This window comes from Microcaecilia unicolor, chromosome 10 (assembly GCF_901765095.1).
Source record: "Microcaecilia unicolor chromosome 10, aMicUni1.1, whole genome shotgun sequence".
NCBI classification, from domain to species: domain Eukaryota; kingdom Metazoa; phylum Chordata; class Amphibia; order Gymnophiona; family Siphonopidae; genus Microcaecilia; species Microcaecilia unicolor.
In genome coordinates, this window is record NC_044040.1 from 144,267,061 (window position 1) to 144,283,021 (window position 15,961).

The 15,961-nt window shown below is 43.5% G+C and overlaps 1 protein-coding gene across 1 annotated transcript in view; it reads left to right on the plus strand.

The window, feature by feature from the left end:
* SNORC (secondary ossification center associated regulator of chondrocyte maturation) overlaps positions 1-15,618 on the plus strand; it is a 91,621-nt gene extending 76,003 nt beyond the window's left edge. Inside the window, exons 2-3 of the mRNA XM_030216416.1 lie at positions 3,964-4,134; positions 14,016-15,618. Coding sequence (XP_030072276.1) covers positions 3,964-4,134; positions 14,016-14,125 — 281 coding nt within the window. The 3' untranslated portion in view covers positions 14,126-15,618. The remainder of the gene's footprint in view (positions 1-3,963; positions 4,135-14,015) is intronic.
* The last annotated feature ends 343 nt before the right edge of the window (positions 15,619-15,961 follow it).

Genomic DNA, 15,961 nt, shown 5'->3' on the forward strand with positions numbered 1-15,961 from the left:
GTCTCTGCTCTGGTCACCGCTCGCTGGCTGTCCGAACTCAGTGATCCAGCGGGAGCAGGGCGGGTCAGCAGACCAGCCACTTGGGGTTCTGTGGGCTGTTCGTTCCTCCGCGTCCCCATCCAGTCTCCAGCGCTCCTCCAGATCGAGTCGTGGTCGTCCGTCGATCTTATGCCGCCATTGAGTTCAGGCCTCCGCAAGGTGGCATCAGTTTCCCTAGCAGAGAAGAACCCACCGTTCGATTATGGCGATCCGCCTCATATCGCTTTGCGGTCCGGCCTGGGTCGGCAACAGCGCTCTGTCCGGGTGTCTGCCCCGTAACTGGGTGGCCATCCAAAGCCAGCAAAGCACGGCTGCGGCACACCATCCATGTGCAGTTTTTCTCCTCTCTTCCCTTTCCCTCATCCATGTGCATCTTCTTCTTTTTTCTTTCATCCCCTCTATCCATGTCCAGCATTTCTCCTCTCTTCCCTCCCCTGTATCCATATAAAGCAATAATTCTCTCTCCCCTTTCCTCCATCCAAGTCCAGCATTTCTCCTCTCTCCCCGCCAACCCCTCCATCCATCCATGTCCAGCAATTCGCCTCTATCTCCTGCTCTCCTCTCCATCCATTTCCAGCATTTCTCCTCTCTTTCCTGCCCTCCCATCCATATGCATCTCCTTCCTGTCTTCCCTCCCCTCCATCCATGTCCAGCATGCCTCCTCTCTCCCCTGCCCTCCCCTCCCATGTCCAGCTATTCTCCTCTGTCACCCCCATCATCCATGTCCAGCGATTCTCCTCTCTCCCCTTCCCTCCCCTCTCATCCATGTCCAACAATTCTCCTCTCTCCCCTGCCCTCACCTTCCATCCATGTCCAGCGAATCTCTCTTCCCTAACCTCCACTCCCATCCATGTCCAGTATGTATCCTCCTTCCCCAGCCCTCCCCTACCATCCATGTCCAGTGATTCTTCTCTGCCCCCTGTCCTCCCCTCCCATCCATGTCCAGCAATTCTCTCTTCCCTGCCCTCCCCTCCCATCCATGTCCAGCAATTCTCTCTCCCCTGCCCTCCCCTCTCATCCATGTCCAGCAATTCTCTCTTCCCTGCCCTCCCCTCCCATTGATGTCCAGCGATTCTCCTCATTTCCATGTCCTCCCCTCTCTCATTTCCAGCGATTCTTCTTCCCCCAGTCCATTCTCCTTCTCCACTGCCTGCTAGCGAAGCGATAGAAAGGCTGCCAGCATCGGACTCAGCAGCGCGAACGGTGCAGCATTTGAGAGAGGTTGTCAGCATCGGAGCTTCTCTCTGCAAGTCCCGCCTATGCGGAAACAGGACGTTGAAGCAACATAGACGGGACTCGCAGAGGGAAGCTCCGACACTGCCAGCCTCTCTCAATCGCTGCCTGCACCATTCGTGCTGCCGAGTCCGATGTAGTAGTAAGTAGGGGAGTGAAAGGAAGGGTGCAGGACTCACCGGGGGGGGGGGGGGGGGTGAAAGGTGCCGGTACACTGTACCGGTGTGTACCGGCACAAAAAAAGCCCTGGGTATTATTAGGAAAGGAATGGAAAATGAGGACATTATAATGCCTTTATATCATTCCATGGTTCGACCACACCTCGAATATTGTGTGCAGTTCTGGTCACCGCATCTCAAAAAAGATATAGTGGAATTAGAAAAGGTACAGAGAAGGATGATGAGAAAGATAAAGGGAATGGGACGCCTTCCCTATGAGGAAAAGCTGAGGAGGCTAGGGCTCTTCAGCTTGGAGAAAAGACAGCTGAGGGGAGATATGATAGAGGTCTATAAAATAATGAGTGGAGTGGAACAGGTAGACATGAATCACTTGTTTACTCTTTCCAAACATTTTAAGACTAAGGGGGTACGCAATAAAGTTACAAACTAGTAAATCTAAAACAAATTGGAGAAAATAAATCTTCACTCAACTTGTAATTAAACTCTGGAATTCATTGCTGGAGAATGTTGTAAAAGCAGTTAGCTTAGCGGGGTTTAAAAAAAGTTTGGCTAACATCCTGAAAGAAAAGTCCATAAGCTATTATTAAGATGGACTTGGGGAAAATCCACTGCTTATTTCTAGGATAAGCAGCATAAAATGTATTGTACTGTTTTGGAATCTTGCCAGATACTTGTAACCTGGATTGGCCACTTTTGGAAACAGAATGCTGGGCTTGGTGGACCTTTGGTCTGTCCCAGCATGGCAACGTTTTATGTTCTTATGTGGTTTGCTCTCCAGAACATCAGATACTTTCTTCACCACCTCATCCTGTGGTATATTGATACACAGAGAGCATATATTCATTGAGACCAACAAAATGGAATCGTCAATGACATGTAGATCTTGTAACAAATATAAAAAGTGTGTGATGTCCTTAATATATGATGACATGGTTAATCATGAGATCTCAAAAAAGCAATCCAAATATTGGCATACCCTTTCTAAAAGGGAGTCTCTGGCTGAGACAATAGGACACTTTGGAGATTGTCCAACAACTTCATGTGTATTTTGGGCAAAATATAAATAATTAGAATCTTGAATTATCAGTAATTCAGAAAACAATATTCTGCTCTAGTCAAAACACTTTCATGGAGACCTACATATGTGATGTTACATATCTGATCAAACAACAGAAGGATCTTCTTCCATAGGCAGATGCATTTGTTTATCCGTCAATAGACTTCCTGCATATAATAATCCTTGTCCATTAGGACTATTGCATGCTCTTTATCTGCCCTCTGTATAACCACAGTAGAAATTTGCATCAAAGTCAATGTGGATTTCTGTTCATCTTTATTCAAATTGTATTTGAAAAAGAATCGTTTATGCTCCATGCTTTCCACCTCTCATAACACTTGTCTTCTGATTACCACAATTGAAAGATCAACTGGACTCAGAGGCATCCAATTAAATGTTTCCCAAACTACTGATCTATCATCACTGTCATGCCATGTTGTAGAAAAATACAATTTCAATTGAAGTTTTCTAATGAATTTCTCCAAATCCAGCTTGAACTGGAAGGCATCATGTCCAACTATCGGAACAAAAGACAAACTCTTTAACAATAAAGATAATTCAGCCACAGAAAGTTCCAATTTAGAAATATTAATTAATGGCTATTTATTGAGATTCTGTGAGTGGGTGTTGGGTTTGGAACCCAATCTCCCTTGGTGTTGTCTGCCTCTTGACCTTCCCAAGCCTCTGGAGTGTCAGTAATCCCCATCTGTTAATTCATCTTGACCATCCTGTATATCATCTCCACTACTGGAGCTGTCTGATAAATGAAACCCCACGCCCCCTTTTCTGAATTTGATTCTCAGCAGATTCTGTTTTAACCTTTATCCAGGGATATACATATCCCTGTTTATAGTCTTTGGTTTTTTTTAATCTCACTGAAATGTTTTCATTTTTTGTACTCCTATTTTTTTCTTAAATTTATCAATTGTAACATTAATATCTTGTAAATGTTCCATAAATCCAGCTTCCTTTTGCAATTTCCCAATAACTTCATCACATTTCACTTTTTCCACACTAATCCACTCTAGAAAATGTTGTATAAAAAGTAACATTAAATCCAGAGAACATCTATTTGAGATACTATTACATTTTTCTACAAAAGCTGTCAACACTAGAGGTGGGTTATAAATGAACAGAACAGAATAGAAATGATCCAGTTCATGATTTTTAATTTTAAAAACTGCTTTTGCCCTAATTATGAAGATAATCAATGGTCCAATTTGGTGCCATCTGTACTTTGTGTTCAGGAATCACCAAAGTTAGATTGGTCCTTCTCTGGAAGGAAGCCCTTGGTGACCTTTCTTTGACCAGTGCACCCCCAAGCACCTGCTGAGAAATGGGGAAATCAGTGTCACTGCTCAGAGGTTCTGTCTTATGACTATTTATACAACAGACAGGCAGTAATTTGATCTGAGAATGAACCAAAAATGTAACAAGAACTATATCTGTTTTCAGGAGGTTATCCAGTGGGTCCTGCCCCAACACTGTGGAATGATCCTTCTGAGCTACCATCAGGTGGCGGTCCCATAGACAGCACCACTACAGCAGCACACTTTTCAGATATCACGGGCATCCCATTCTACACAACAGAAGACACCACCCAGCTGTATCTGGAGAATGGAGATGGTATGTATAATAGAATGTTGAGTAATTTTGTGCCCCTCATTGCATGCAACTACTGCTTTCTATTATGATGTGTACCAAGCCAAAGCAAAGGCAAGCTGGGCAGAGCATTGAACTCAAGCTTTAAAGACTTTGAAAGGACATGCATGGAAAAGGGCACAACCCTAGTCCTTAAGTGCCACAACAAGTATTGTTGTCCAGGTAAGGGCCAAAATGGCATCTATGATCTCCTATTGATAGTCTTTAAATTGAACATCTAGGAGCCGAGCTGTCAAATAAGGGTGAATGCATCTTTTGTTTAGCAGCTTGACCTCTAGTTGTGGTATCATGAAACTACTGCTACAGGTTCAGCAGCATCATTTTTAACCCAGGCACAGATGGGGCAGGAGTGTGCAGGATTTCTTCTGCCCCCCCCCCCTCACTAGTCACCAGGGAAAGCCAGGGGCAGGGTGAAGCTGTGTGGTGAGATAGGTTTAAGGGAAGCTGTCGTGTGCTGCTGAGGATGGAATTGGGGTATTAGAGTGTGATTCAGTTCACTCCTGTCCCTTTATTTAGACCCCAGATCTAAACAGATGACTGGTACTTGCACAAAGCTTGGGGCAGGTACAAAATCCAACAGGAAAATTTCTCTGTAAAGTGGGAAGTACATGTCTATTTTTTGACAATGCCCAAAACACACCCTACCACACGCTTTTGAAATCTCTATGTTCAGGGGGTTTACACTTGTAAATAGTGAGTTTCCAAATTTTATTTATTTGTTACATTTGGTATCCCACATTTTCCCACCTATTTGCAGGCTCAATGTGGCTTACATATTACCGTTAACGGCGATAGCCGATTCCAGTAAGAACAAATACATGGTGTGAATAATACAAAGTGATATTGTGGTGGAATGAAGTACATGTATGGTAGGTTGGATTGGGGGGTCTTAGAGAGGGAGAGGGGAGGAAGAGTCAGGTAATGTTCATTAAGGTCTTTGGTTTCATTGTGACGTAGGTGTCCAGGTATTTTATGTTGAGACGGTGGGGTATGCTCTTCTGAACAGTTCTGTCTTTAGTGTTTACTATTTGCATATGTATAGAACCTGTCCATTTAAATATTCAGCTGGCAGCAGGCAGCATTTTTTGCCCACCGCCAACATTATGCCCCTGATATTCAATGCCAGGTCATATCCCAGCACCGACACTGAATATCCATGTTTATGTAGATGGCTATTTCTTATGTGGTTAAGTGCGATGTTCAGCATTTAACTGCCTAAGCGAAACTGGATAATGATAGGCAGGGGCTTCCCAACCATTAGGCCACCTAAAGCAGGGGCCTCAGGTGGCACTCTTTTGGGAGCGGCATTTCCCTCTTCCTTCCTCCACTCCATTCCGGAGTTTACCTTCTTTTCTTCAGGTTCCAAAAGCCAGCGGCGGCAAGGGTGATTCTCATACACTGCCCTGCTGCCGGCACCCGCCTCTTCATTTTACTGTGGCCGCCTCTCTGATGTAACTTCTTGTTTCCTCAGAGGCGGCCGCAGTAGAGAAGAAGCTGGTGACAGCGGCAGGGCAGCGCATGGGAATTACACCTGCCGCCACCAGCTTTTGGAACCTGAAAATGATAAACTCCAGAATGGGGGTGGAGGAATGGGGGGGTGGGTGGCATCTTGGCCTGGGGGGACAGCAACAGCAGCTTGGCCCTGCCTCAGGCAGCATCTTGCCTTGGGCAGGGCCGTGCCAAGGGTCTGTGGCGCCCCCCTGCAAGGGATCGGGTGGCCTCCCCCCCCGCCCGCCCGCAGGGGATCGGGTGCCGCCCCCCCCCCGCAGACAAGCGGTTGGAGCGCGCGCCCCCCCCCTATGAAGATGATCGCTGTCCTCTCTCCCCTGCCCTCCCGCTCCCATGTCCCAACTGCCCGCCCTCTTCTCCCCCCAACAAAATCTCTTTTAAATTTACCTCCATCCGGCTGGCAGGGCAGCGAAGGCGCAGCGTCAGTGAAGGAGGCGGCGCTCCCGACGTCTCTACTAGTCTTCCCTTCGCTCAATGTCCCGCCTTCTTCTGACGTCATTTCCTTGATGTCAGAAGAAGGCGGGACATTGAACGAAGGGAAGACTAGTAGAGACGTCGGGAGCGCCGCCTCCTTCACTGACGCTGCGCCGTTTGCTGCCCTGCCAGCCGGACGGAGGTAAATTTAAGAGAGATTTTGTTGGGGGGAGAAGAGGGCGGGCAGTTGGGACATGGGAGCGGGAGGGTGAGGCAAGCATGGCGCGGCGGGGCGTCCTCCAGAGGACGGCACACCCCTGCCATGCTTACCTCGCTTACCGCGTTGGCACGGCCCTGGCCTTGGGCCACCCCTGATGATAGGACCAAGTTATATGTGGTTCAATTTGTCCAGTTAACTTAGGTGATTAAGTGCTGAATATGGGCACTTAACTACCACCACACTACCCACAAAATAATCAGTTTTCACTTTACTAGTTGAAGTTGATATTCAGTAGCAGCAACCTGTTAAGTGCCACTGAATATTAGCGGAAAGCCCTGAGGAAGTGATTTAACTGGCCAGGAGTCTCCCTTGGCTGGTTAAATTTCTTTGAATATTGACCTGGTTGCTACTTACACATGTAAATACTTCTAAAATGACTTGGTGCGCATCCGATACGAGTGGCAGAAAATAAAAATTATTTTTTGGCTATGCATCAAAAATGAAATTACCAGAAGAGCCACATGTGGTAATGGTAGCCATGTGGTAACTCCATTTTATATTTATTTGTTGCATTTGTATCCCACATTTCCCCACCTATTTGCAGGCTCAATGTGGCTTACAATGTTCTTTCATGGCATTCACCATTCCAGATTAAAAATACAATTGATATTACATAAAGAACATGGATAACATAATAGAATTAAGCATCGGGTATAGAAAGAAAACATTCAGAATAACAGGAAAGTGGAGATGCGATACAGTTCTTATTATGGGTCATTGTGGTATTCCATGCTGAAGAGATAAGTCTTCAGTGATTTACGAAAGCTGATTAGGTCGTAAATTGTTTTCAGGTTAAATGGCAATGCATTCCACAGCTGTGTGCTCATGTAGGAAAAGCTGGACGCATGTGTTAATCTGTATTTTAGTCCTTTACAGCTGGGGAAGTGAAGATTCAGGAATGTTCATGCGTGCGTGTGTAGATGCTTATGTGGCTTATTAAAAGGGTCCCTCACTTTCTTCTTGCTGAGCCACTCTATCATCACTTTTGCTTTGATTCATTGTTCTGCTTATAGGTGACTTTTCTTTCTGGTCCCAGGTCTTTAGTCAATCAGCTGGAACAGGTTGTCCTCCAGGATCTTCCTGTTCTTTTGTCAGGACCGATGTGGATTGAGTTTAGGACCCTTTGGAGCTGAGTCTGGAGCTATACAGCCAAGGAAACATCCACTAAGGCATATATGTCTCTAGATGTTCCCATGGACCAACAATTGATGTGTCCTGGTTTAGGTCTGAATAGAAGGAAAGTCAGGAGGACACATGCTTTCAGGTCTAAAACCCTGTGCTGGAATTGCCTCATGGATTGCTAGTCTGGTTCCTGTTTTCATTCCTGATATGGTTCCTGTTCCTGACCTGTGTCTTGTTTATCCTGAGACTTGCTGAGTCCTATTTAATCCTAGTATTGTCTAGAGATTTCCTGGTTCCTGTCCCATGCATGGTGCCTGCACCACTCTGCTTCTCTCCAGGCCTAGCCTTTCCAGGTATGCTGCCTTGTAGGGCAAAAGTGCCTCTTGCTGGGGTATTCTTTGATAATTTTGCATGATCTATCTTTACAAGCCTCCCTGACCTATTGCTGCAAAGCACCCCTACAACATAATGTTGCCTCCACCTTGCTTTACTATAGGGATGAGTGTATTTGCTTTATATAGCACCTATTGCTTAGTATTGAGAAATGAAAGTTTCACTTTGGTGTCATCAGACATAAAATCTTTCTCTCATATATATGAAGCGTTCCCTGAGTGTTTCTTTGCACAGCATGTGGATTTCTTTTTCAACAGTGGCTTCCTTCTTGCCACTTCCCATATTGGCAATATTTATGGAATAATCTTGAAGACATTGAGCAGGAAGAACCAAGATGTTGTCAGAGAGGACACAGTTCAGCAGTGCTCTAGATTGGCTTCCTTATTTCTTATGTTATTACTGCTAAAATTCTTACTATGATTAAATGGAAGGGCAAGTTTTAGGGAATTTCTCCCCTTATTTCTGTTGCTGCCACTGTGCACCAGACTTCCAGCTTTGCAGAACCCTTCCTTCTGCATGAATCCACTGTTGAGGCGAGGAAGAGCCCCAGCTTGGAGGACTATATGGCACTTAGCCCCAGAGATTCCTCTGGGACCTGGGTGTACAAGGGCAGACCTCCCACAGCAAAGAAAGGAACTCGGAAATGTTTCCAAGGCCAAAGGGCAGGCTTCTCAATTTGACCCTGTGTGAATGGATTTACATGTAGCAGCTACTGCGGTGTCTCTGCACACTCCAGTCATGAGTATGGCTGCAATATCTTCCATCTTTTCTTTGGAATAAGTTGGCATTTATGGATCTACTGGCCTGGAGACTCTGGCATCTACCTTACCTGCTCTGCAACCATCCAAAAGATCACCTTGGAGTTCCTTTGAACAGCAATGGAGTCACTCCATCAGGTTTTGTGCATATTTCTCTTAAGCTACAAAATTTTGAAGTTAAATTATCTTCTCATGAATCAAAATTAGATGCTATTACTACTTAAGTGGAAGAATTAAAGAATTCTCAAGCAATGTCTTACAATAAATTGTTGCTTCATAGGAAGCTTGAAAATCTGGAGAACTTCAATAGAAATGTGAATCATAGATTACTTAATTTTCCTCAATTTAAGATAGAGTCTCCTAAAGACTTCCTTTATAAATTTCTTAAGGAGATTCTTAAACATCTTGATGCTGCCTTGCCACCACTATATATTTTAAAAAAGATCACATATTACAACCTATGCGGTCAGGTTTGGAATCTTCTGGAGCTTTGGATGTTTCAGCTATTTTGGAGACTTCGTTATCTGAAGTAACAGTTCATGGAACTTTGCACGTATATCTTCAGGATAAAGAGCCAATTTTAAAAATGTACTTTAGGCTTTCTGATTCTACATTTATGGGATCCAAAGTATAGATTTTTCCAGAGGTTTCAAAATGGAAGCAGATCAGTCAGAAGAAATGTTTGGTTTTATATCAGGAGGTTATTTCTGTAAATTATCAGATATCAGAATATGCAGTATATACTTTATGAACCTGCACAATTTTTCCGGACTCTAGGAGGACCTCCTAATGACTGTCATGTTGGACCTAGTCCGACTATTGTTGAGTAAGGGTTCACTATTCTAATTCCTTCAGGTGCCCTTTTCCTAAACTGTGTTAAGCGCTAATGCACACTTAAGGGCCCTTTTACTAAGGCGCAGCAGGCCTAACGCACAGTAAAAGCACCATCGTGGGACACACTGAGGCATCCTGTGGTAGTCTGGCCATCAGCGTGCGTTACTCCCATGGTAAAAAAAATATATATATATATTTTTTGACATGGGAGGCTTGTCTGGGGGTGGAGAGTAGGCATTCCTGCATTAATCGGGTAGCGTAGGCACATTATCACTTGCAACTTGATTACTACAGGAGCCCTCCTCAATAGGTGGCAGTAAGGGCTCCCAGTGGTAATGGTCATGCACTAATGGGGAAATTAGTGCTTGGCCATTAAAAAAAAAATCAAACGTGGCTATTTTAGTGCTTTGCTAAAAGTGGCTGCAGTGTACAGGAAACCCATGTACTGACAGCAGCGCCAGCCATGTCTTAGCACGACTTAGTAGATTGTAAGCTCCTTCGAGCAGGGACTGTCCTTCTTTGTTAAACTGTACAGCGCTGCTTAACCCTAGTAGCGCTCTAGAAATGTTAAGTAGTAGTAAAAGGACCCCTTAATGCTGGGAAAAGGCTTTCCGCAAAGCATGATAAAGTGCTGTGTGACAATTTGCCTGTCAGCGCATGCTAATTGTATGTTATTTTTTTTCTAATTTTTTCAGGAGGGGGCATGCCATGAGCAGGGAATGGATGTGGAACTGTTATCTAGCTAGTGTGTTCTGATGAATGCATGCTAACTGGATAATGTGGACTTAATGCAGGAGCACTTAGTGCCTGCTAACTAGGAGGCAGTAAGCTGCCCTGCATTATTTTTTTTTGCAAGTCCTACATGCAAATGGAAAAATGAGTGAGATTGCAATTGTCCCTGAATATAAATACTTTGGCATTATGGTAAATTTCTCTCTATTACTCAAATCACAGGTTAAGAATACAATTCAGAAAACCTTTTTCAAATTAAGACTGATTAAATGTCTGCTTTCAGATTACAATTTTTCATAAGCAACAGTATCACCTATTTTATATTGCAATTCTTTGTATTTAGGACTCTCAAATTACAAGTTTCATGCCTTGCAGGTTGCACAGAATGCAGATCTATCTTGGAATTTTTTTTTTATTTTTGTTACATTTGTACCCCACGCTTTCCCACTCATGGCAGGCTCAATGCGGCAGGCAATGGAAGGTTAAGTGACTTGCCCAGAGTCACAAGGAGCTGCCTGTGCCAGGAATTGAACTCAGTTCCTCAGGACCAAAGTCCAGCACCCTAACCACTAGGCCACTCCTCCACATTACCAGATTGCTCCCTTACTAAAATATCTTCATTCACAACTCATTCGGTAGTGTGTAAAATTCAAAGTTTTTAGCCTCACAAACAAAGCGCTGAATAATGAAGCCCCTTTGGCACGCGCTACATCCCTCAGAATATGTCATCCAACTTGTTGTTTACGATTTATTGATAAGATATTACTGGATGTTCCTACTTTTAGACAAATCAAACTTGATACTTATCATTGTGCAATTTTTTATAAGAAAGGTACTCGGTATGGAACACATTACCTTTTACATTACGTTGTATCAGCTCAATAACACAATTTAGGAAACAGCTTAAGGAACATTTTACTCAAATATTTTTGTCTTAATGGAACACACTTTCTTTTGAACTATGATGTTTTGACAGCCTGGGGATATAATTTAAGGTTCATTTATTTGTTTATGTATGTTTTTGTTGCTTTTATGTGTGATTTTTGCTGTTGTGTTAACAATACTTTGTATGTTTTAACTTTGTAACTTGCCTAGAATGGAAGGATAGAGTGAGCTATAAATATCTACTATAATAAAACTCACCCTCAACGTTCTGAAGACAACGTTCTGAAGTCACTCAGTCACTCACTGAAGGGTTCATGGATTCATGGGGGTGAAGCCACAACACTGACCATGTCTCTCTGCCCCGCCCTCGCATGACGGACCAATCAGAAAAAATACCCTCAACATTCTGAAACACAAAGGACCATCACAACACCGTTCCCAGGCAACACTAGGCAACGTAAGACGGACCAATCAGAGGAAACTACGTGACAATAAGGGAGGAGCATTCCCCAGCAGAATGGCTCATTATCTGTGCAGCACGGAGAGCACAGAAACACCGCTGGAACGAGAGAAGAATATTCCTGCTGTGGGTATGTGCAAAAATAGACCCGGGGGGGGGGGGGGGAGAAATTTTTAAATGCCTAATGCCAGTACTGAAGAGTGCCAGAGGGCCTATAGCACAGACTATACTTGGGATCGCTTGACATGGAGTCAGAGGAGCCGGAAAACAACGTGCCTGTCACCATCTGGGACGTGGGCGAACAGGACAAGCTGCGGCCCAGCTGGAAGGATTACCCGCGACCCAGCTAGCAGCAAACAGCGACCAAGGAAGGGGGAGGAGTACTCCTTCCCTGCCTAGGAATCGCTGGAGACTGGCTGCCAAACTAACGAAACAACCGCACACCGACGCACCACCTCCATCATTCGAAAGGCATCCACTCTTTCTTCAACAGAAATGCAAACTAATAATACAAAACAAACAAAGAATACCTGGTTTCTCACGCGGCTGCAGGTAACTCCCCACCCCCTTCCTCTTTCCCTTTTGCCGAAGCGGCCAAGGACGTGCCCAATCATCCCCAGCCTCAGGCAAGCCGTCTCCCACCTCGGGGATTCCCCGAGCACCCGGAAAAAGACGGCACTGCTTCCTGCAGCGCATAAATGTTCCAGCATTCCCCTGCAGCCGGCCTGAAATGGACCAAACATACCGGATCACCCCCCGACGGCCCGAGACCGTGCTCTTCTCCCTTCCGCCAACTTAAAACAACCATCCCCGTCCTCAGGCAAGCCGTCACCCACCTCCAGGATGCCCAGAACCCCAGCCCAATGGAAAAAGATGGCGCTGCTTCCAACAGCACATTTCTCTTCCAGCATTCCCCAACAACAGCCCTGAAACGGCCAAAAAATACCGACAGACAAAGAACGTGCTCCTCTATCTTCCGCCCATCTAAAACAACACTGCTGCCTCAGCACAACACAAAAAAAAAAAAACATGGAAAAAAAAAGCAACACTCAACAAAGGCTGACCCCCCTACAACCACATTTACATTTCACCAACAGAAAGACCCCCCTTCACAAACCTCCTTGACAGACAAAACCACACACACACAATACAACAGAAACACACCCTCAAAGCCACACACCAATCCAACCCACTTTGCCAGCACAGCACATCCCCCAACTCCCAAGCAAAAAACAAAACAAAACAAAAAAAGACACACATCAACAACCTGCACACACACCGCACCCTCACACACTCACACACACACAAAATAACTCTGTGACACATACACACACACACAAAAAGCCACATGCTAGCGCCCGTTTCATTGGTTTCTGAAACGGGCCTTTTTTACTAGTTTTAAATAAAAAGAAAAATCCTTCATATACTGCCATATAACAGATGGGCTTAGCATGTGGAAAAGTTCCATGTTAAAATGCACTAAGCCCATATTTTACTGTGTTTTAATAAAAGTGCCCCTTAGGGATATGTTTACTAAGGTGAGTTAGCGTTTTTAATGTGCCTTTAAAGTTAAGGCATGTTAAACGCTAACACGCCTATACATTTCTATGAGCACATTAGCGTTGACTTTGGAGGGATGGCCTGGCTGAGGCTGTGTCTTGGTGATGCCGCCACACTTTTTCCACTTTACATTAATGGCAGTGTGCCTAAGGATATTCAAACATTGAAATGTTCTTATAGCTTTCCTCCAGTCTTTACCTTTTAAAATTTTATCCCAGAGTTCTTTTGGTAGCTCTATGTTAAATATGTTTTCACTTTTGCTTTTAATTCATTTCATAGAATAGAAACCACTCCATTCTTCATTAAGGCAGCTCAACTACAATGTGAGAAATGGAACTAATTTGGATTTGCTATCATAAAGGATGTGAAAACGTATGAAAACAAGACTATGTGGGGGTTCTTATCCTTAATTACTTTTTGAATTGTTCTGTAACTATTCTTTCATATTCACAATGAAAATGGAACATGTTGTTTAGATCAGTGAAATTAACTTCTACTTTCTGTATTTGAATTGTATATTTTAGATAGCAGAATGTGAAAAATGTGCAAGGATGTGAAAACTTTTACAAGGCACTATAGGTGTGACACATTCTTCCTCTGTGACTTTTCTGCTTGGGGGCCCTGTTAGAATAATAGCTTTATGATACATAATAGATTATTCTCTTCTGTATTTATTTTGTATATTTTCTTTATGGATATGTGCTGAGCCCTAAATTTGTGCAGTTATTCCTGTACAAGACAGATACATGCAAGGTATGTCTTGCATACTTAATCTTTTGGTGTATATGTCCTCTGTCATTAGATATATTTTGTTTTGGTACAGATTATTTTGTTTTGTTTTGCTGTGACTTGTTCCACAGTTTCTGATTTCAGTTCTCCTTCCACTTTCTTTTGATAGGGTCACTGGGTCCAGGAGCCATTGCCACTATTGTGATTGCAGCTCTTCTGGGCACCTCCGTCGTCGTGGCGTTGATTGTCATCACTCTACGAAAGTTCTCCACTTCCTGAACACAATAAAAGAAGATTTTTTCCAAATGTGTTTATGGTTGGGGGATTTGTATTCCTATGCGTATTTTTTTCTACTACATTTCTTACTTCTCTCTTTGGGATCTTATGCTAACTCTAAGAAAGGAGAGAGGAATTTTATTGTCTCCTATAGCAGAGGTCTTTGACAAATGTTGCAGACTTACAAAGTGCACCCTATGCAGCTATTAGTCAAAAATGTTTTCACTTTTTTAGGTACTGATAATGGGAACTGATATTTTATTGATTCTTTCAGGAGAACTAGGTTCAGTTCCTTGCATAGATGTTTCCTTTAACCTTCACTCTCGCTTTAGAATAATTTCATGACCTGATCCCTTGTTTACTCAATCTTAATTCTTTGACTGTCTAAGACCCAGGGGCTAGAGGAGTTGACAGAACTATAGTGGTTGGACATTTCTGTGACATTAAACTTCAGAAATTCAGTATGAAATAAAAAGAAGAAACGATTGTTGAGCTGGAATGGAGGACTCAAGAGCTGCAGAGAATATTTTATAGTAAAATTGTGTAGCGATCACAGATACATAAGAATAAATTTGTGTAGCAATGAGCCAAAATTGTGTAGCAAATTTAAAATAAGAGAACAATTAAACAAACATTTTTCCTCATCATTTTTGTCTACAACCTATTTTTCCTCCACCCATCTTCTGCAATATTTTATCTTTCTCTCGATTCAACTTTCTCCTTTGCCCAGATCTTCACCCTATCTCTCCGACCTTCAGCTGTCCCCCTGAAGCCTTCTTTTCCTGCAGTCTCTCTCTACTCTCTCTTGATTTTGCTGCCTCACATTTCACTTTGTTCTTTCTTTTGCTCTCACTGAGGCCCTTTACCCCTCCCTCCCATTGCTTATTTATCACTTTTCCTTCTCTACACATTCCTACCACTTTTCCTTTTCCCCTTATCTCACTACCTTTTTGCCATTTTTCCCCCCCCCCCCAAAAAAAAAAACCTCCTTTTGTTTCCTCCACCAAGCTAGCCTCTCAGTGCCTCTGTACCCATGCCTCTACATTGAAATAACAGGAGTCACTGTGAACACCCTTCCTAACTTCTCTGGTAGATGTGCTATAATTCTGTGGTTTCCAGTTTCAAAACTCTGGTCCTGATCTAAAAGACTGTGAGAGGTTATACTTGAAGGAGAGAGAGAAAACACTGAAAAGGCGATGGTTAGTTATGGGAGCTGGAAAGGAGGGAAGAAACTGTGGTTGAGTGAGATGCTGTAGGGAGACTGAAGGAAAAAGGAAAGAAGAAAGAGGCTCAATTAAGCATAGGATGAAAAAGAGAGAGTTCTTGCATGGTTTGGGGGAGGGGGATGCATATTGTCCTATCTCGATGGCACTTGAGACTGCACGTTTTATGCCAGAACTAGGGAAGAAAAAATTTCCTTCACAGTTGTTTGCTATGGTGGTTATTTTAGAAGCTGTATTCCTGTTTTGGATGTCTGAAAACTGGCATTTAGACATCCATATTACATGGACATTCAAACCCCAATTTTATAAAGCCAGGATTTGGACATCTAAAACTGCAGTACATCCATAGGGCAAGGGGGCATGGTCTGTGCATGTTTTGGGTAGGACTAGGGAGGGGCTGAAAGATGGACATACAACTCTAGTTGCAGAGGGGAAGGGATGTCCATGTCCAAAAAAGATGGACATCCATATTTAGAGCTTTTAAAAAAGTTACAAAAAGATATAGTGGGAATTGAACCTGTAACCTCTATTTTTCTGCCCTTATTTTCAGCAGGCTGCTCTAACCATTAGACTATTCCTCCATATAGACAGCAGTGTGGCTATTTATAATATAGAT